Here is a 21,524-nt window from a genome sequence, read left to right as displayed (position 1 = left end):
TGTAACAGAGTGAACAGGATCAGTGAGTTTATTCTATAGAGACCACTAAGCCTATGTTTGCATATTACGGTTTCATTTTTGTGACCCTTAAAGAAAGCTAGTGAAATTGAGCTGTGGTGCTAAAACTGTAGCTGGTCAACCTACTCCTGCTCATCTTTGGGAAATGGTACCCAATGTGATGGAGCTATTCTGGAAACAAGATACAGTAGTTGATTATCTTTTCAAGTTATTGCTACTTTGCAATTGGGTGAGGGCCTAATTCATTGTTCTCTGGAACCAAATGCATTCCTCCAAATTCCTTTCAGAAAATGACAATGTTTAGTGTGCAACACACCCCTCTGTTAATGTTGACTGTGGTTTGCCGTTGTTGCTTCTGTGTTTGTTGTTTCTTCTGCTGCCTTGCCCCTCTATTCTGGAACATAATCCTGCAACAGCAAAAGATAAATTAAAATTTTCAGGCAAGGCATTTTGAAGAGAAGTGCCCAACAGCACTTTCGCAGTTACATTTTTAATAGTGATGGCATGGCTATTTCAAATTGGCTCTGGATCAATGCAACCCGATTCAGGGGTTGAACTGGAGGAATAAGGAGGCCAACCAATATACACTTGACAGCCAGATCTATTTCCTACGACTCCTGTACTCCCATTGCCAATCCCACCTCCTTCCTCACTTATTTCCACTGCCACCTCCAAGTACCATCACATTATAACAACAACTTGCATTTATATAGGGGCTTTAACATAGTCCCAAGGCGCTTCACAGGAGCGTTATCAAACAAAATTTGACACCAAGCCACATAAGGAGGTAATAGGGCAAAAGCTTGGACAAAGAGGTAGGTTTTAACGAACATCTTAAACGAAGAAAGAGAGGTAGAGAGGCAGAGCAGTTTAGGGAGGGAATTCCAGAGCTTAGTGCCTAGGTAGCTGAAGGCACAGCCGCCAATGGTTGAGCGATTAAGATCAGGGATGTGCAACAGGCCAGAATTAGAGGACCGCAGATATCTCGGAGGGTTGTAGTGCTATGGGAGGTTAGAGATTGGGAGGGGTGAGGCCATGGAGGGATTTGAAAACCAGGATGAGAATTTTAAAATCAAGGAGCTGCCGGACTGGGAGCCAATGTAGGTCAGTGAGCACAGGGGTGATGGGTGAAAGGGACTTGGTGAGAGTTAGGATACGGGCAGTAGAGTTTTGGATGAGCTCAAGTTTATGTATGGTGGATAATAGGAGGCCGGCCAAGAGTGCATTGGAATAGTCAAGACTAGAGGTAACAAAGGCATGGATGAGGGTTTCAGCAGCAGGTGAGCTGAGGAAGTGGCAGAGCCAGGCGATGTTCCGGAGGCGGAAATAGATGGTCTTGGTGATGGCGCGGATATGTGGTCAGATGCTCAAATATGGCACCAAGGTTGTGAACAGTCTGGTTCAGCCTCACATTTGCCAGGGAGAGGGATGGAGTTAGAGGCTAGGGAACAGAGTTTGCAGCAGGGACTGAATAGCACTGGCTTCTGTTTTCCCAATATGAAGTTGGAGGAAATTTCTGCTCATCCAGTACTGGATGTCGGACAAGCAGTGTGATAAATCAGAAGCAGTGGAGGAGTCGAGAGAGGTAAATAAAAAAATAATTAAAGTATAGCAAGTATTGTGTTGTCACAAAAGTGTAGATTTGCTTGTGGTAGTTTAAGATGAAGTACAGATCATGGCCTAATTGTGCCTTAGTGGAAGCAGCAGATTGCTCCTGTATTCTGAAAAAAGATAATGGTTTATCCATTCTATTTGTCTGGTAACATGTAAATGATGTGAAGTTTGGCAGACAATTATGTATCTTTGCTTCTGTGGGACACTGTGTTTAATTGAATCTTGCAGTTAGCTGTTTATATTTTTGAATAAGTATTCTTAAGCTTTATTTATTTGCTCAAGAATGTATCTACAAACTCCCAAAAGCAATTAAAAATAAGTGACGATGAATTTTTACCTCATACACTTTACTTCCCAGTAAAGTGTAATATGGTGTAACATCCCACCCCCCCGCCAACCCCCAACCCCCCGCCCTCTCCCTGACTATACACCGGCTTTCTGCCACCTGGAATAAAAAGAGAAACCTCGCAGTTTAACTGACACTGTCCCCCCAATACTGCCAATCATTCTTCATACCCACACTTGTTTTCTCTGTTTTCCTCCCCGACCTATAATCATTGGAATCATAGTGCAGCCCTCTTAGTCTCTATATCAATTAAATGAAAAATCGGGCGGGTTCTACAAGGGGCCACTCCACCAGATTACAACCCAGGCGGCGAATACAGAAATTTATCCCAATTGAGCTTACTGTGGCACTATGAGGTCCCATATTTCCTACAAGAGCAAAATAAGTCCTGGTGTTGTCAAATCGAGACTGCTTTTGCTACTGTAAAAATCTCTTTCAGAACTGGCTCTGGATCAATGCAACCCATTTCAGGGATTGAACTGGAGGAATAAGGTTCGTGTACGACTCCTGTACTCCCATTGCCAATCCTGCCTCCTTTCGCACTTACTCCCACTGCCGGATACCATCACACTATAATAAAAACAGCTTTTTAATAAAAGAAGCAAAAAGGAATCCGGGCCCCAATACTTACGGGGAGGGTACAGTGGAGCGTGGTAGCGTGGGGAAAACCTGGCAAGGCCAGGGAAGCGGAGGTCCTGCCAAATTTAACAGCAGGACATCATTATAATTTTTTTCTTCAGTTTCCCGCCCGGCAGCCAGCCAGATCGACAGGCTGTGGCTGGCTGGCTGGCGGGTGGGAAAACTAGCAGCAGTTGGCCACAGCTGAGGTCCCTTGGAGACAGTCCCTGGCAATCGGAAGGTGAGAAGGCCATGCTCGAGGCTTGGGGGGCGATGCAGAGAGAGAGGCTATTATGGGAGGGGTAAGGCCAGAGATCAGGTCTTGGTGGGGGGTGGGGGTGGGGGGGGGGGGGGGGAAAGAGAAAAAGAGAGACTGCAGATTATGTGTCAGCTGTGGCTCAGTGGGTAGCACACACTAGGTGGGAGGGGCTAGGAGTAAGCAGGTGCTGTTGGTTGCCCGATTACTGCAGGGCATTGGAATGAGCTTGTAAAAAGTTGCAGGTGGTTTTTTTCAGATTTTAGGGCCTTTTTGGCCCATAAACAGCAGCCAGATGGCTGCTGAGGGGCCCGGAGTGCCAGCCCCTCAGAGCACAGTGTTCCCAAGATCCAAGATGAATTTAATCAGGGGAGAAACTGTTATTGGAAGGGAGAGAAAAAGGCCCAAAGATTTGGGCGTGGACCCTAGGAGGTTTGGAAAAGAAAACACGGTGGTGGTTCAGTGCGAGGATAAGGAGATACGAGCTTGGGATATTATCCAAGGGGTACATGAGGACTGTGGCGAGGGAAGCTGCTTTGTCTGCTGACCAAAGCCACATGTTTGGTTCGAGGTGACGGTCAGTGGCCAAGAGGAGGTGGGAAGACTTTTACTCAGTTTGAAGGTTGGTGATAAGTTCTTGGAGGTATCTCTGCTATATTCGGAAGAGGTGGTGGTCTCATTTTTAAACTTGCCGGTTTATATTGAGGACGATGTACCAATCAAAAAGTTGGAGTCGTGAGACATTAAAATTTGCTCGGCAATAAAGAGATACTATCCAGGAACACAGGTAGCAGATGAAACCCGTTATGTAAAAGTGCGGTTCCCAGAAGGGGTGAAGTCATTACTGTACAGTGTTGAGATACCGCGGCAAACGTGGGAGTCGAGACCAGAGCTAGTAAAACAGAACAGCTTTTTATTTCAGCCTCATGGCAAAACAGGAACTGGAAGAGCCCACGCCTGACCTAAATACTCCCCAGACAGGAAGTGCTCCCGGCAGCCTGTCCCTGTGGGAAACAAGTTGCTGGAGGAAAGGGCCCCCGGTTGGGGGCATCTGCTTAAACTGTCCGTACCGCCGTGAGCGGATTGTGTCCAGTGGTGGCGTGTCACCACAGAGCTCCCCCAGAATCCGCTTAGGAGGAGTGGACGAGTCGTGACGGTGGTCTGATGGTTCTGCCGCAGCGGCTCTGCGTGATCGCCGGTCTAGTTGGCGGGGCCTGGCGGTTCGCCACCGGCTGTGCTGGCTTGCTGGCGGGACGGCCTCTAGTTGGAGGCCGGGCCACGGGGACCTGTTCCCCTGGTTGTGTGTGTGCTGGTTTGAGCTGGTCGATGGAGACTGTCTCGACCCTGTCGCCGAGTCGCAGCTTGAAGACCTTGTCCCCGGTTTGTAGTACTTCGTACGGTCCGTCGTACGGGAGTCGCAGTGTGCGTCGTGTCGCACGAAGACGAAGCGCGCCTGCTGTAAATTTGGCGGAACGTGAGGTGCGAGTTCGCCGTGTCGGTTGACCGGAAGTGGGGCGAACTGCTGAGCGGAAGAGAAAAAGTTGAGCCGCTGCTGGTCGGCCGACCAAGGCGTGGTAGCCTCCGGAAGGAGTTCGCCTGGGACGCGCAGCGGTTGTCCATAGACTAACTCCGCTGCCGAGGACTGGAGGTCTTCTTTGACCGCGGTGCGTAGGCCTAGTAGTACCCACGGTAGGCGGTCAGTCCAGGTACTGTCCTGCAGGCTGGCGCGGAGTGAGGCCTTGAGTGACCGGTGGAAGCGTTCACAAAGCCCGTTGGCCTGCAGGTGGTACGCCGTGGTTCGGTGGAGCGTCACACCGAGGTTGCGTGCTGTGGCCGTCCAGAGTTCGGAGGTGAACTGGGCGCCTCTGTCGGAGGTTATGTCGGCCGGTACGCCGAACCTCGCTACCCAGGTGTTAACGAACGCCCTGGCGATGTCGGCTGTGGTGGTGGAGGTCAGCGGCACTGCCTCAGGCCAGCGTGTGTAGCGGTCGACCATCGTGAGGAGATAAGTCTGGCCTTGCGATGGCGGCAGGGGCCCGACGATGTCGACGTGTACGTGGTCGAAGCGGCGGCTGGGTACCTCGAAGTCTCCCAGGGGTGCTTTTGTATGCCGTTGTACCTTAGCCCGTTGGCAGGCGAGGCAGCCCAAGTCCGAACATCTCTGCTGAGGCCGCGCCAGACGAAACGCTGGGAGGGGAGTTTGACGGACGCGCGGGAACCCGGGTGGGAGAGCCCGTGGAGCGCGTCGAAGACGCGGCGGCGCCAGGTTTCAGGGACGACCGGCCTGGGTTGGCTGAGTGTGATGTCGCAAGTAACTGCCGTGGCTTCGGGCCCGTGTGCGACCTTGGCTAGGCGTAGCCCTGGCAGGCTGGTAGCCGCCGAGAGGAGGTCTGGGTCCGTGAGCTGGGCCGCTGCTAGTTGCGCGTAGTCGACCGTGAGGTGATTCGCGCAGATGGCGGGACGGGAAAGGCAGTCGGCGACAACGTTGTCTCGACTGGAGACGTGCTGGATGTCAGTGGTAAACTCGGACACGGCCGCGAGCTGGCGTTGCTGCCGAGCGGACCAGGGTTCGGTGTGCTTGGCCATCGCGTATGTGAGTGGCTTGTGGTCCACGTACGCGGTGAAGGGGCGGCCTTCCAGGAGGAACCTGAAATGGCGGACCGACAGGTGGAGCGCGAGAAGCTTGCGGTCGAAAGTGGAGTATCTGACCTCCGGGGGGCGCAGTTGGCGGCTGTAGAAGGCAAGTGGCTGCCACGCGCCATTAACCCACTGCTCGGACACGGCCCCGACCGCGTGGTCGGAGGCGTCGGTGGTGAGCGCGACCCGGGCGTCGGCCCTCGGGTGCGCGAGCAGAGTGGCATCGGCGAGCGCGTTTTTGGTGACATTGAAGGCGGCTGACGTGTCAGTGGTCCAGGCTACGGCCATCTTGCCGGATTTACCTCGGAGGGAGTCATATAGGGACTTCATGAGGGCTGCAGCTCTGGGGATGAACCTGTTGTAGAAGTTCACCATCCCGAGGAACTCCTGGAGGCCCTTGATGGTTGTGGGGCGGGGGAACTGCTGGACGGCCTGCACCTTGTTGGGCAGGGGTGATGTGGTGACCGAGAAAATCGATCTCGGTTAGGCCGAATTGGCACTTCGCCGGGCTGAGGATGAGCCCATGTTGGGCTAGGCGCCCGAACAGGACGCAAAGGTGTTCCTGTTTGGAGGAGCTGGCCACGAGAATGTCGTCTAGATAGACGAATAGGAAGTTCAGGTCCCGCAGGACCGAGTCCATAAGGCGCTGGAAAGCCTGGGCTGCATTCTTGAGGCCGAAGGGCATCCTCAGGAACTCGAACAGGCCGAATGGGGTGATCACGGCCGTTTTGGGGATGTCCGCGGGGTGTACGGGGACTTGGTGGTAACCGCGCACCAGGTCGACTTTGGAAAAGACGGTTCGTCCGGCCAGTCGGGCCGAGAAGTCCTGGATGTGAGGCACCGGGTATCGGTCGGGGGTGGTGGCGTCGTTAAGGCGGCGGTAGTCCCCACAAGGGCGCCAGCCTCCGCCGGGCTTAGGGGCGATGTGGAGGGGCGAGGCCCAGGGGCTGCTGGAGCGGCGGATGATGCCGAGTTGTTCCATGGTGGTGAACTCGGCCCGCGCGATTTCCAGCTTGGCCGGGTTGAGCCTGCGGGCGTGGGTAGAAACTGGAGGGCCGGTGGTGGGGATATAGTGCTCCACCCCGTGTTTGGTGGCTTTGGCCGAAAAGGTCGGGTTGGTGAGGGCGGGAAACTCGGCTAGGAGTGCCGAGTAGTCGTCCACGGCCCTGGCGAGGCAGTAGGTCGTCAGGCCAGCCGAACGGTCCGGGGTAAAGGCGCCGGGGATGGTGGCCATAGTGTTGGCGTCGACGAGGCGGTGCCTCGGAATGTCGACAAGGAGGCCGTGGGCGCGTAGGAAGTCGGCGCCGATGAGTGGGCAGAGGACCTCAGCGGTGAGGAACTCGCAGCGGTAGCAGCGGCCCGCGAGGTCAAGCGTGACCGTGCGGGTGCCATATGTGCGGATCTCCGAGCCATTGGCGGCGGCCAGCGTGATACCTCGTGTGCCGCGTTGGATTTCGAGGGCGGAGGCGGGGGTGATGATGTGCTGGGCCCGTGTCGCACAGAAATCGGCGGTTGGTTCTGTCGTCAGTGACGTACAGTAGAGGCCCCTTTTGCCCCACGGCCATCGCGGGGGCCGGTGCGGGGGGGGAATTGAAGGTACACGGTGACGTGCAGCGTTGGGCCTTAGTGCCAAAACGGGTGTGGTAGTAACAGTGGCCCGGAGTGGTAGGGCGGGCAGGCCTGGTGGGCCGGGGAGACCGCGTGGTCGTTGCCGCGAGGTCGGGCGTGACGTCGCGCGCGGACTGTGCAGAGAGCAGCCGGTCGGCCTTTTCTGCTATGTCATTCAGGTCCGTGGAGCCGGACTCCACAATGAGCGGGTGGATGCTGGCGGGAAGCTGCCGAATGAAAAGCGTGCGAAAGAGGGCGCCGGGGGGCTTGTCGTCCGCGAGGGACAGCACGTGGGAGAGCAGGTCTGATGGTGAAGCATCACCGAGACCGGGGAGGTCAAGGAGTTGGCAGTGGCGCTGGTAAGAGGACGTTTGAAATTTTTTAAGGAGCGCAGCCTTCAGATGTTCGTACTTGCCAGTCTGTGGTGGGTCCTGCAGCGCTGCCCAAACTTTGGGGACGGTAGCATATGTGAGCGAGGAGACGAGGTAGTCGTACTTCGTGGTGTCGCCTGTGATGCCTTTCAGCCGGAATCTGGGCTCGGCTTGAACGAACCAGGCTTCGGCCAAGTTTTCCCAAAAGTCTGGTAATTTAACCGTGACTGCGTTTGTATCCACCATGCTAGCTTAGGATTCGTCCTGAGCATCGGGGTCACCAGTGTTGAGATACCGCGGCAAACGTGGGAGTTGAGACCAGAGCTAGTAAAACAGAACAGCTTTTTATTTCAGCCTCATGGCAAAACAGGAACTGGAAGAGCCCGCGCCTGACCTAAATACTCCCCAGACAGGAAGTGCTCCCGGCAGCCTGTCCCTGTGGGAAACAAGTTGCTGGAGGAAAGGGCCCCCGGTTGGGGGCGTCTGCTTAAACTGTCCGTACCGCCGTGAGCGGATTGTGTCCAGTGGTGGCGTGTCGCCACAACAGCATGAAATTTGAGACAATGGAAGGAGTGCAGTACTTCAGAGTACTGCATGATAACCAAGTGAAGGTTTGTTATTATTGTCTTGGACACCACAATCTTGGAAGAAACTGTCCGGACTTGTACTGTTATAATTGCGGCGAGTCTAGACACATCGCTCGGAACTGCAAGGCGGAGAGCTGTGGGGTGTGTCACAAAGGCCCCACCCGCTGCGAGTGTGAGGCAGAAGGAAGCCCCTTGACTGATGAAGAGATGGGAGAAGGAGCAGGAGGTGCAAGTCGAACGGCTGGAGGAGCGGAGCAGGCAGAGGACACAGTTGGTGAATTGAAGAAAAGAGCACAGGAAGAGGTAGAATATTGCAGAGCAAAGAACAAGATGGAGCTGGTTGGAAAACACGCCAAGTACAGTGGAAAAGGACAAAGACAGCAGAGGGCAGCATGGGACGAGTGCAGAGTCGAGCCATCATATGGTTCAGCTCTCCCTAAAGAATCTGGTGTCCACCGGGGGGGGGGTTGGGGGAGGGGGGGGGAGGGAAAAGGAGGGAGGAGGTGGGAGTGGGGTGCGTGGTAAATGCAAGTGCTCCAAAGAAAGATGGGGAGTCGGGCATCTCGGTGAGCAGGAGGGGACAAGACAAAAAGAGGGTGCAAGAGGCAGGAGCCTTAAAGGGGCAGCAGGACAGGAGCGGCGAGACAAAGATGCCAGAAGGGAGCAATATTGGTGTGCCATAGTCCCAGAGAGAGAAGGATCAGGGAGCAAGGGATGATGAGGCCGAAGGGAGCGGCACTGTTGAAGAAACCACGATAGCAAGAAAATTCGCTGTGGGAGATGATGGGCTGGATTTTCTCAATGGATACAAGTTGGAGGCAGGACTGCTGCTTGTCGTGTCAATGTCCCACCTCCATTCTCGTCTGACCATGAGAACATAAGAAATAGGAGTAGTAGGCCAATCGGCCCCTCGAGCCTGCTCCGCCATTCAATAAGATCATGGCTGATCTGATCCTAACCGCCAATCCACTATGACAGGACTATCTCCTGAATCTAACAGAATTCGACACACGAAACAGGAGCAGGATCAGGCTACACGGCCCCTGGGCCCGCTCCACTACCCCACAGGGCCATGACCGATCCGAACCTAGACTCATGTCCAAATTCCTGCCCGCTCCCCATAACCCTTAATTCCCTTTTCTTCTAGGAAACTGTCTATTTCTGTTTTAAATTTATGTAATGATGTAGCTTCGACAGCTTTTTGGGGCAGCATATTCCATGGACCTACCACCCTCTGAGTGAAGTAGTTCCTCCTCATCTCAGTTTTGAAAGAGCAGCCCCTTATTCTAAGACTATGCCCCCTAGTTCTAGTTTCACCCATCATCGGGAACATCCTCCCCGCATCCACCCGATCCAACCCCTTCACAATCTTATATGTTTCAATAAGATCGCCTCTCATTCTTCTGAACTCCAATGAGTAGAGTCCCAATCTACTCAACCGCTCCTCATATGTCCATCCCCTCATCCCCGGGATTAACCGAGTGAACCTTCTTTGTACTGACTCGAGAGCAAGTATGTCCTTTCTTAAGTATGGACACCAAAACTGTATGCAGTATTCCAGGTGCGGTCTCACCAATACCTTGTACAACTGAAGCAATACCTCCCTATTTTTATATTCTATCCCCCTAGCAATGAAAGCCAACATTCCATTGGCCTTCTTAATCACTTGCTGCACCTGCATACTAACCTTTTGAGTTTTGTGCACCAGGACCCCCAGATCCCTTTGTACTTCAGTACTTTCCAGTTTCTTGCCATTAAGATAATAACTTGCTCTACGATTTTTCCTGCCAAAGTGCATAACCTCAGACTTTCCAGTATTGTATTCCATCTGCAAAATCTCTGCCCACTTACTTAGCCTGTCTATGTCCCCTTGCAGGTTTTTTATGTCCTCCTCACTCACTACTTTCCCTCCCATCTTAGTATCATCTGCAAACTTTGATATGTTACACTCGGTCCCCTCCTCCAAATCATTAATATAGATTGTAAAGAGTTGGGGACCCAGCACTGACCCCTGCGGAACACCACTGGTTACTGATTGCCAGTCTGAGAATGAACCATTTATCCCAACTCTCTGCCTTCTGTTAGATAGCCAATCCTCTACCCATGCCAGAATATTACCCCCAATCCCGTGATTTTTTATCTTAAGCAATAATCTTTTGTGTGGCACCTTATCAAATGCCTTTTGGAAGTCTAAATACACTACGTCCATTGGTTCACCTTTATCCACCCTATATGTTACTTCCTCAACGAACTCCAGCAAATTTGTCAAACATGACTTCCCCTTCATAAAACCATGCTGACTTTGTCTTATTAAATTATGATTATCCAAATGTCCTGTTACTGTCTCCTTAATAATGGACTCCAAAATTTTACCTACCACAGATGTTAGGCTAACCGGTCTATAGTTTCCAGCCTTCTGTCTACTGCCCTTTTTAAATAAGGGTGTTACATTAGCAGTTTTCCAGTCTGCCGGGACCTTTGCTGAGTCCAGTGAGTTTTGGAAGATTATTACCAATGCATCCACAATCCCTACCGCCACTTCCCTCAAGACCCTAGGATGTAAGCCATCAGGTCCAGGCGATTTATCCGCCTTGAGTCCCATTATTTTACCGAGTACCACTTCCTTAGTGATTTTGATCGTGTTTATCTCCTCCCCCCCCTATAGCCCCCTGCTTGTCCAGTGTCGGGATATTCTTGGTGTCCTCTACTGTAAAGACTGATACAAAATATTCATTCAGTGTTTTTGCCATCTCCATATTTCCCACCATTAATTTCCCGGTCTCATCCTCTAAGGGACCAACATTTACTTTAGCCACCCTTTTTCTTTTTATATAACTATAAAAACTCTTACTATCTGTTTTTATATTTTTTGCTAATTTACTTTCATAATCTATCTTCCCTTTCTTAATCAATCTTTTTGTTATTTTTTGCTGTCTTTTAAAGTTTTCCCAATCCTCTATCCTCCCACTAGATTTGGCTACCTTATATGCCCTTGTTTTTAGTCGAATACTATCCTTAATTTCTTTACTTAGCCACGGATAGCTGTCTTTTCTTTTACACCCTTTTCTTCTCAGTGGAATATACTTTTTTTGGAAGTTGTAAAATAACTCCTTAAATGTACACCACTGATCATGTATCGTCTTACCCTTTAATCTATTTTCCCAATCCACTTTACTCAATTCCGCTCTCATACCTTCATAGTCTCCTTTATTCAAGCTTAGCACGCTTGTTTGAGATCCAACCTCCTCACCCTCCAATTGAATATGGAATTCAACCATGTTATGGTCACTCATTCCAAGGGGATCCTTTACTAGGACATTTTTAATTAATCCTGTCTCGTTACACAGGACCAGATCTAAGGTTGCTTGCCCCCTGGTCGGTTCAGTTACATACTGCTCAAGAAACCCATCCCTAATACACTCAATGAACTCATCCTCAAGGCAGCCCTGCCCAATTTGATTTGTCCAATTAATATGATAGTTAAAATCCCCCATAATTATAGATGTTCCCTTATTACAAGCCTCAACTATTTCCTGATTGATACTCCGTCCAACAGAGTTGCAACTGTTCGGAGGCCTATAGACTACGCCCACTAGTGTTTTTTCCCCTTATTATTCCTTATCTCCACCCAAACGGTTTCATTATCCTGATCTTTTGACCCAATATCATTTCTCTGTATTAGTGATTACTTCCTTTATTAACATAGCCACCCCACCTCCCCTTCCTTCCTGCCTGTCCTTCCTGATCGTTAAATAACCTGGTATGTTTAATTCCCAGGCATTGTCACCCTGCAGCCATGTTTCTGTAATGGCCACAAGATCATACCCATATGTAGCTATTTGTGCCATTAACTCGTCTCTTTTGTTACGAATGCTACGTGCATTCAGATAGAGAACTTTCAAAGATGTTTTGTGACACTTAGTTCCTGCTTTTGCCCTTTTTATTACTTTACCTTTTACTCCATACCTTCTGCCCCTTCCTGACACGCTCTGGTTTTTAATTTCCCCACTGCTACCTAAGTCTATGACCTTCTCTGTTGTCATTTTTATTATTTGTTCTCTAGGAACCTCCCCCCCCACTAGTTAGTTTAAAGCCCTCTCTACAGCCCTAGTTATATGATCCGCCAGGACTCTAGTCCCAGCACTGGCCAAGTGAAGCCCGTCCCAACGGAACAGCTCCCTCCTGCCCCAGTACTGGTGCCAGTGTCCCAGGAAGCAAAACCAGAGGAATTTTCCCGATTGACCTCGTTAAGCCCGCCCTGCGGGCTCAGCAGGCCAATTAGGGAGGAAGTCACTGACAGAGCACATCAACGTCACACATGCTATCTGTCTAGAATTCTTGGAAGAAGAAATGTCAGCGTTTAACAGCTCTGTGAAGCTGTCAAACACTGACATTCTCTGTGGTTTGATGAGATCTTGTGTTCAGGACTCATCAAACCTTTCAACTTTGTCGATTTCAGATGGCTGTTGGTTTGGAGGATCCAACAGCCAGTCTGTGAAATCAACAACGAGGAGGTCGGGTCTCCTGATCCAGAGAGGATGAAGGATGTAGGAAGAAAAAAAGGTAAGTGAACATTTTTTTACACTTATCACTCACCTTACATACTTACCACTCCACACTGGCACCTATCACTCACCTCTACATCTTACTTCCTGGTGCTTCCGACCGCCGCAGACCTCCTTCACGTCTCCGAGAACCCGGCGGGGTTCTCGGAGGTCGGGAAGCCTTCACCTGGGAAGGTAAAATAGCACTAATCCTTTTTTCTGCCTGTTAACTGCCTGTTAACAGGCAGTTAAAAGTATTTAATGCCTTTCCCGCCTCCAGGAGATGGGACCTGAAGCAGCACATCTTCCCGCCTCCTGGCAAAAGGGCAGGGAGGCGGGATGAGGGCGGGTTGGCCATCTGCCCCCACTTTCTGCTACTTTACCAGCAGTCCCACCTCCATGTCCACCTCCTCGGGGCTTGGAAAATCCAGCCCCTTGTATCTGAGGGGGAGCAGGAACAGAAGAGCTTGAGAGTGAGGAATCAGAGGAGGACAGAGACATGGAAGTGGGGGGTGGGGTGGCATCGTGTGGAAAGGGAAAAGTTAGTGAGGGGCAGAAGGAGGGAGAAGGGGCAGCACCTCGGCCCAAACCTAATGCAAGGAAGAGGCTGAAACAGCAGGAAAGGTTCAAACAGGAGATGAAAAAGAGCTGGATGCTGCAGAAAAAAGCAACAGCTGCCCGAAAAGTTGAGAAGGAACATGAGAGGAGGGAAGGGTCAGAGATTAAATGATGGGGAGATTATCAGGCATACTTCCCTTATTCAGAGCCATGATTACATTGGTCTCGATTAATGTGAACGGACTGAGGGGTGAGAAGAAATTGCAGCAGTTGTTGCAGCGTTTTAAAGGCACTAACTTGTTGTGTCTGTAAGAAACCTTTTGGGATGAGGATATCCTAGAAAGAGTTCAGAAGGTTTGGAAGGGAGAGGTGTTTGCAAGCTGTGCAAACAATAACCATAGAGGGGTGGCTGTTTTGCCAAGTCCGTTCATAAAAGAGAACATTCACTGAGGGGAGATTTTTATGGCTAAGGGTAAAGATGGAGGAATTTAATTGCGATCTCTTTAATATCTATGCACCGAACAACTATTGCAAGAGTCGCAAGTTTTTTCGGTGGTTATTCACTGAAGTGGCAGAGGTGGAAAACCCTTGTATAGTGGGGGATTTTAATGTATTTTTATCTCTGATGGACATTTCAGCCCAGATGACCTTTAAGGATGATAACTCCCAAGGGATGATTGTAAAAATGATGGCAAATTTAAATTTGAGAGACTTATGGAGGGATCGGAGCCCCATAAAAAGGGAGTTCTCCAGAACAGGTTGGGTGGGTGATGTGTTAAAACAGAGCCGAATAGATTTTGTGTTTATGCGGGAAGGGTTAAGTTCTGAGGTGATGGAGATTTATTACAAAAAAGTATTTTTTAGTGACCACTCGGGTTTAGTTCTTAGAATTAGGAACAGCAGAGTTAAGATCAGTTCAGGGGTGTGGATTTTAAACAATCAATACCTGAAAGAAATTGCTTATAAAGAAGGGATTTTAAATATAATAAAGAATGCTCAGAAGTAACCTTTGTTCTTGAAAGAAGGAAGAGTTTGGTGGGACAATTTCAAATACGAGGTAAAAGTTTTTTCGGTACAGTATGGGAGAGAGCAGCAGCTAACTGGCATCGAGAAGAGAATATAAACAAAAGACTTACGGATGTCTGTAAAGCAGTTGACGGAGGGGATAAGGGAGCTGAGACTAAGTTCCGGGTTTTAAAGGAAGAGTGGGAATTATTGCTAGCTGAAAAATGCAAGGGGGCCATTCTCTGTGCTAAGGCTAAAGATGAATTGGAGGGCGAAAGATATTTTAGGATATTTTCTAGAGCAAGAGAAGCTGCAACAGAGATTATCGTTAATTGGAGAGTTGAAGGTTGGGGAGAAGATCATTAATGAACTTTGCTGGGAGTGTACGATAGGCCCCCAAACAGTCAGGGGGAGATAGAGGAACAGATATGTAGGCAAATCTCAGAGAAGTGTGCAAATAATAGGGTAATAATAGTGGGGGATTTCAACTTCCCCAATATTAACTGGGATAGTCAGAGTGTGAAAGGCTTAGAGGGTGCAGAATTCTTAAAGTGCATCCAGGAGAGCTTTTTGAGCCAACATGTAGAAAGTCCTACAAGAGAGGGGGCGGTACTGGACCTAATTCTAGGGAATGTGGCCGGGCAAGTGGTAGAAGTGTTAGTAGGTGAGCACTTTGGTGACAGTGACCATAATTCGGTGAGATTTAAGGTAGTCATGGAAAAGGACAAGGATGGACCGGAAATAAAGGTTCTAAATTGGGGGAAGGCTGATTTTAATATGATAAGGCAGGATCTGGCCAATGTGGACTGGGATCAGCTACTTGAAGGAAAATCCACATCAGAGCAATGGGAGTCTTTCAGAAAGGAAATTGAGAGAGTACAATGGCAACATGTTCCCGTAAAGGTCAAGGGTGGGACCAACAAGCCCAGGGAACCTTGGATGTCAAGGGATATACGAGAATGGATTAGGAAAAAAAGGGGGGCTTTTGGCAGATACAAAGGACGAAAGACAGAGGAAGCCCTAGAGGAGTATAAAAAGTGCAGGGGGATACTTAAAAAAAATTAGGAGAGCGAGGAGGGGCCATGAAATAACACTGGCGAGCAAAATAAAGGAAAATCCTAAGGTGTTTTATATAAGTAATATTAAGGGCAAGAGGATAACTAGGGAAAGAGTAGGGCCCATTAGGGACCAAAGTGGCAAGCTGTGTGTAGAGCCAGAAGATGTAGGTGGGGTTTTAAATGAATTTTTTGCATCTGTGTTCACTATGGAGATCAGGACGATGTGGACATAGAAATCGGGCAGGGGGACTGTGATATACTTGAACATATTAGCATCGAGAGGGAGGAGGTACTAGCGGTTTTAACAGGCTTAAAAAAGTGGATAAATCAACAGGCCCGGACAAGATGTATCCCAGGCTACTATGTGAGGCAAAGGAGGAGATTGCAGGGGCTCTGACACAAATTTTCAGAACCTCTTTGGCCACAGGGGATGTGCCAGAGGACTGGAGAACAGCTAATGTAGTACCATTATTCAAAAAGGGTAGTAGGGATAAACCAGGGAATTACAGGCCAGTGAGCCGAACATCAGTGGTTGGGAAATTATTGGAAAAAATTCTGAGGGACAGAATTAGTCTCCACTTGGAGAGGCAAAGATTAATTAGGGATAGCCAGCATGGCTTTGTCAAGGGAAGATCACGTCTGACCAATTTGATTGAATTTTTCGAGGGGGTGACTAGGTGTATGGATGAGGGTAGTGCAGTGGATGTGGTTTACATGGATTTCAGTAAGGCTTTTGATAAAGTCCCGCATAGGAGACTGGTCAGGAAGGTAAGAGCCTATGGGACCCAGGGTGTCTTGGCACATTGGATCCAAAACTGGCTTAGTGGCAGAAGGTAATGGTGGAAGGTTGTTTTTGTGATTGGAAGTCTGTGTCCAGTGGGGTACCGCAGGGATCGGTGCTGGGTCCCTTGCTGTTTGTGGTCTACATTAATGACTTGGATGTGAATGTAAAAGGTATGATCAGTAAGTTCGCAGATGACACGAAAATTGGTGGGGTGGTAAATAGCGAGGAGGGAAGCCTCAGGCTACAGGACGATATAGATGGGTTGGTCAGATGGACGGAACAGTGGCAAATGGAATTTAACCCTGAAAAGTGTGAGGTGATGCATTTTGGACGGACTAACAAGGCAAGGGAATACACAATGAATGGTAAGACCCTAGGAAAGACAGAGGATCAGAGGGACCTTGGTGTGCATGTACATAGATCCCTGAAGGCAGCAGAACAGGTGGATAAGGTGGTTAAAAAGGCATATGGGGTACTTGCTTTCATTAGCCGAGGCATAGGATATAAGAGCAGGGAGGTTATGATGGAGCTGTACAAAATGCTGGTAAGGCCACAGTTGGAGTACTGTGTGCAGTTCTGGTCACCACACTATAGGAAGTATGTGATTGCTTTGGAGAGGGTGCAGAGGAGATTTACCAGGATGTTACCTGGGCTGGAGCGCTTCAGCTATGAAGAAAGACTGGAAAGGCTGGGGTTGTTTTCCTTGGAGCAGAGAAGGCTGAGGGGGGACCTGATTGAGGTGTACAAAATTATGAGGGGCATAGATAGGGTAGATAGAAAGGAACTTTTCCCCTTAGTAGAGGGGTCAATAACAAGAGGTCATAGATTCAAGGTAAGGGGCAGGAGGTTTAGAGGGGATTTGAGGAAAAACTTTTTCACCCAGAGGGTGGTTGGAATCTGGAACTCACTGCCTGAAAGGGTGGTAGAGGCAGGAACCCTCACAACATTCAAGAAGCATTTGGATGAGCACTTGAAATGCCATAGCATACAAGGCTACGGACCAAATGCTGGAAAATGAGATTAGATTAGACAGGGCTTGATGGCCGGCGCGGACGTGATGGGCCGAAGGGCCTCTTTCTGTGCTGTATAACTCTATGGCCTAGAAATTCAGTTGTTTGCGCCAGCCGCTAGCGCCTTAGGAGGAGGAGATGTGGGGCGCTAGGCGGCTAGCGGCCGGGCGCAGCGCGATCTGCGCCTCTCCCCAACTTCAGTAAAGATTTAGCGGCGGCGCAAAGCCTTTGTGCGCGCTCAGCTGCGCGCGCAAATCCTGACGTCATTTCATGGTGCAACGCCCTTTGTGCGCCCCGAACCGGAAATTCAGTGGCGCCGCCCTCCTTTGCGCCTGGCGCCCCCAGCGACTGGTAGAGGGGAACGGTTCCCAGTCGCTGCGGGGCGCGGGGGGCGCTATTTAAAGGGGACTCCTCCTGCAGTATAAGTGGCAGCCATTTTGTGCCAATCCCTCTGTGTGAGAGACGGATATTTGGAGAGAGACAAAGGCAGAGAGCTTTCTGCTTTGACTCAGCGCTTGCACAGGTACTTGTGGATTCAGGCCAGAGCTTTGCACTTGGATTTCACTTTCAGTGCCATAGCCTTGAGTCGCCACATATAACGGGGGCTGCAGTGGGTGGAAACGTTGGCTTTCTGCATTGCATTCAAAGGGATCAGAGACGCCGTGAGAGAGTGCCAGTCATGGCCAGACGGAGATTGGCCAACAGGCATCGGCACAGGAGGCCTTACCCACCCAGGGTATACCGCCAGCAGTTCTCATATCTGAACATGTCTGAGGAGCAGTGTGTTCGGAGGATGCGATTCAGAAGGGAGGTGGTCACTGAGATCTGCTACCTGCTTCGCAGAGATCTGCAGCCACAGCTGAGGAGCAGGACGTCTCTGTCAGTGGCAGTGAAGGTGACGGTGGCTCTCAACTTCGATGCCACTGGCTCCTTCCAATCCGATACTGGGGACATTGCCAACATCTCCCAGTTCGCGGTACATTGCTGCATCCGCCAGGTGAACAATGCCCTTTTCAGAAGGAGACGTCAGTACATCTCCTTCCCCATGACCCTGGACAAGCAGCAAGAGCGTGCAATCAGATTTGGAAGAATAGCGGGCTTCCCCATGGTTGAGGGCGTAGAACTGATGAACCAGCAATGGTCAGGCCTTGCTTCAGTGCTGCAGTGTGCAGGGCATGGCAGCCAAACAAGTCGACCCTTCCCCTTTAAGAGCTGACCGGCGCCAGCGTGTCTGCCTTCATTGAGCAACTCGCCGCACCTGCGCTGCGCCCATCCTCGGTGTTAGCGCCCCGGATCGCCGGCTTAGCACCTAATGGTAGTCGTGCATCGCCTGCTTTAGCACAGCAGCAACCTCTTGGGGCGATGCCACTGAATATTGGCGAAGGTGGCGCGAAGTTGCGCCGGGCGCAAAGTTTAGCGGCCGCCCGGCTGTAGCGCCCCAAACGTGGCTATACTGAATTTCTAAGCCTATGACTCTAAAGTGGGGAGATTTTCGAGGTGGCTAGCAGCTTTTATCAAGAGTTATATACAAAAGAAGACATTTCCAATTTGGCGATGGAGATGGTTAGTACTTTTATTGAAGAGGGTTTAAAGGAGGATGAGAGAAGCATGTGTGACAAAGAAGTAGGATTAGCGGAAATAAAAGTAGCAATAAGTGGCATGAAGGTGGGGGGTGGGGGTTGGGAAGCCCAGGGTCTGATGGACTAAGTGCAGAATTTTATAAAGAATTTTTCGAGATTTTAAGTCCATTGCTCTTAGAGGTTTTTAAGGAGATTAAAATTAAGGGAAGCCTGGCCCCATCTATGAGGGGAGGTGCCATAAGCTTAGCTTATATAAAAATAAAAGGGGTTAGAAGGGATCTGAAGAATTGGAGGCCCGTCACATTATTAAATGAGGATTATAAGATCTTGGCGAGGGTTATGGCAAATCATATGAAGGAGGTGTTGCCGCAGGTAGCTATGGAGTCATAGGCCGGGACATCTTAGACTCTGTGGTCTCAATCCGAGATGTGATAGAGCTCATGGAAGAGAGTGGGAGGGAGGCTTATGTATGAAAGATAGATCAAGAGAAAGCCTTTGATAGGGTCTCTCATGAGTTTTTATTGATGGTTTTGGAAGCATTTGGTTTCAGGGAAAATTTCCTTGAGTGGATAAGGATTTTTTATTCAAACATATTTAGCTGTGTTAAATGTAATGGTTTTTTATCCATGTATTTTCCGATACAGAGGTCAGTGAGACAGGGTTGTCCCCTGTCCCCATGGTTGTATACATTGGTAGCAGAACCATCAGGTTACATGATGCGAAAGAAATAAGGTGTAGTTGGGATTGCGGTTCCCAGTTCCGGGCTGGTGTCGGTGATACACCAATATGCAGATGACACATCCTTAACTTTGGAGTCAGTGAGGAAAGCTATGGACATAGTGGAGGAATATTGTACAGTTTCAGGAGCCAGAGTGAATTATACTAAGTCCCAATGCCTGGTTGTAGGAAGGGGGGGGGGGGGGTCAATGGTTGGAGGAAAGTTCCTTTAAGGTGGTGGAGGTTTTGGAAGTTCTGGGGGTGCAAGAAAGACAGGGATGAAGTGGCTTGATTAAATTGGGAACCAAAGGTTATGAAAATTAAAAAGATTTTGGGAAGATGGGAAAGAAGGTGGTTGAAAGTGCAAGGAAGAGCGACAGCGGTGTCCACACTCCTGCTATCTAAGCTATGGTACTTATTGACAGTGGAGGATATTCCCGAGTGGGTGGAAAAGTCCATCCGAAAGGCTTGAGGTTTTTATGGGAAGGGAAACCAGCCTTGGTTGCTTACAATACCATAATTGGACGGAGAAATCAGGGAGGACTCAATTTCCCAGATACTGATTTGAAGAAAAAAATCTTTAGAATCAAATGGACGAAGAGATTTCTTCAGAAGTCAAATACAAGTTTTTGGAAGAGTTGTTTTGAGCATTTAAAAAAAAAATGAAGTGGGATAGGGGGGCAGGGGATATTGTATATGGAATACAATAATATGTTTTTGAAATCGATTAAACCTCTCCCTAGGTTTTATAACGGGGTTGTGGAGATTTGGGTCCAATTTTTAAAAAGTGTGCAGTTCATGCCCAAGGGTGCTGAGGAATTTTTAGAACAGCCCTTATTTTTGAACAGGTGTATTTGAAGGAGAGGTACTATTTAATCAAGCTTTTATAAAAGCTGGTATTATATGTACGAAAGATGTATTTATATGAGGTAATTCCAGGTTGGTTGCCGGAAGCGATAGTGAGGGACATGGTGTGGGAGGAGGATCAGGAGGTAGAGGAAAAAGCAATTATGATCATGTAGGAGTAGATTGTGAGGGCAATGCCACAGGATTGGATGGAAGAAATAAATGAGGAAATCTCCAAAGGAAGTAAAATGCATCCTGCTTTTCCAAGCTATCTGCTGGAGAAAGGGGGAGAGTTGGTCCAATTTGATAACTGTAATACTCGAGATTTCTACAAGGTATTTAGAGAATGGAGATTCAAGACACCTGCTTGGGCGAGTGGAGGGGGCAACTTGCCCAGTGTGTGGGACACGGGATGAGACTCTGTCCCATTTACTGGTGTTATGTCTGCAGTTAAATGATTTTAGGTACTACGTTCAACAGTTGTCTGAGGTTTTTTTGCTGGGTGGAGACCGAAGAGTGAGAATGGGAATCCCGTGGGACTCAATTTTGAGATGGGGATTGCCGGAGAGTCTGCCCAAGTCTATCGGAGCGGCAATTAATTTAATGTTCAGTTTGGCTAGATTTGTGATTGTGCAAAGGAGGAATGTTCTGTTTTTAAGGGGAGGAGAATCAATCTAAAAGAGTATTTTAAATATAAGCTAAAAGATTATAAGGCTCTGTGGATGTTCTATTCAGAAAGGAATTTAAAGATAGTATTTTATGTTCAATTTTTAAAGTACAATCGATTAATATGTTACAGGAGACAAATTAAACTTCAGGTTTTGATGTTAATATGTGGTGGAGGAATGGCTGTGCAGAGCGGTGGAATGGATTTGTATGATGCAATGGAATGATCACAATATTGTAAATGTCCTTAATGTTAAATAAATAATATTTAAAAATAAAGTGGGTAGCACACTCGCCTCTGAGTCAGAAGGTTGTGGGTTCAAGCCCCACTCCAGGGACTTGAGCACAAGTCTAGGCTGACACTCCAGTGCAGTACTGAGGGAGCGCGGCACTGTCGGATGTGCCGTCTTTCGGATGAGATGTTAAACCGAGGCCCTGTCTGCTCTCTCAGGTGGACGTAAAAGATCCCACGGCACTATTTTCAAATGAGAGCAGGGGAGTTATCCCCGGTGTCCTGGCCAATATTTATCCCTCAACCAACATAACAAAAAAAAGAGATTATCTGGTCATTATCACATTACTGTTTGTGGGAGCTTGCTGTGCGCAAATTGGCTGCCGCGTTTCCTACATTACAACAATGACTACACTTCAAAAGTACTTCATTAGCTGTAAAGCGCTTTGGGACATCCGGTGGTCGTGAA

General features: G+C 49.1%; 1 protein-coding gene across 2 annotated transcripts in view; it reads right to left on the bottom strand.

The window, feature by feature from the left end:
- The window catches only part of LOC147124990 (UAP56-interacting factor-like), a 78,912-nt gene that overhangs the window by 51,363 nt on the left and 6,025 nt on the right, over positions 1 to 21,524 (bottom strand). For both annotated transcript variants that reach the window (XM_085995758.1, XM_085995768.1), the window contains exon 5: positions 335 to 425. In XM_085995758.1, the coding sequence (XP_085851884.1) occupies positions 335 to 425 (91 nt within the window). The remainder of the gene's footprint in view (positions 1 to 334; positions 426 to 21,524) is intronic.

Source organism: Somniosus microcephalus, chromosome 1 (genome assembly GCF_052327205.1).
Source record: "Somniosus microcephalus isolate GS21.2 chromosome 1, FLI_Smic_1.0, whole genome shotgun sequence".
In the NCBI taxonomy this organism is placed as follows: domain Eukaryota; kingdom Metazoa; phylum Chordata; class Chondrichthyes; order Squaliformes; family Somniosidae; genus Somniosus; species Somniosus microcephalus.
This window is presented reverse-complemented; position numbering and strand designations above follow the sequence as displayed.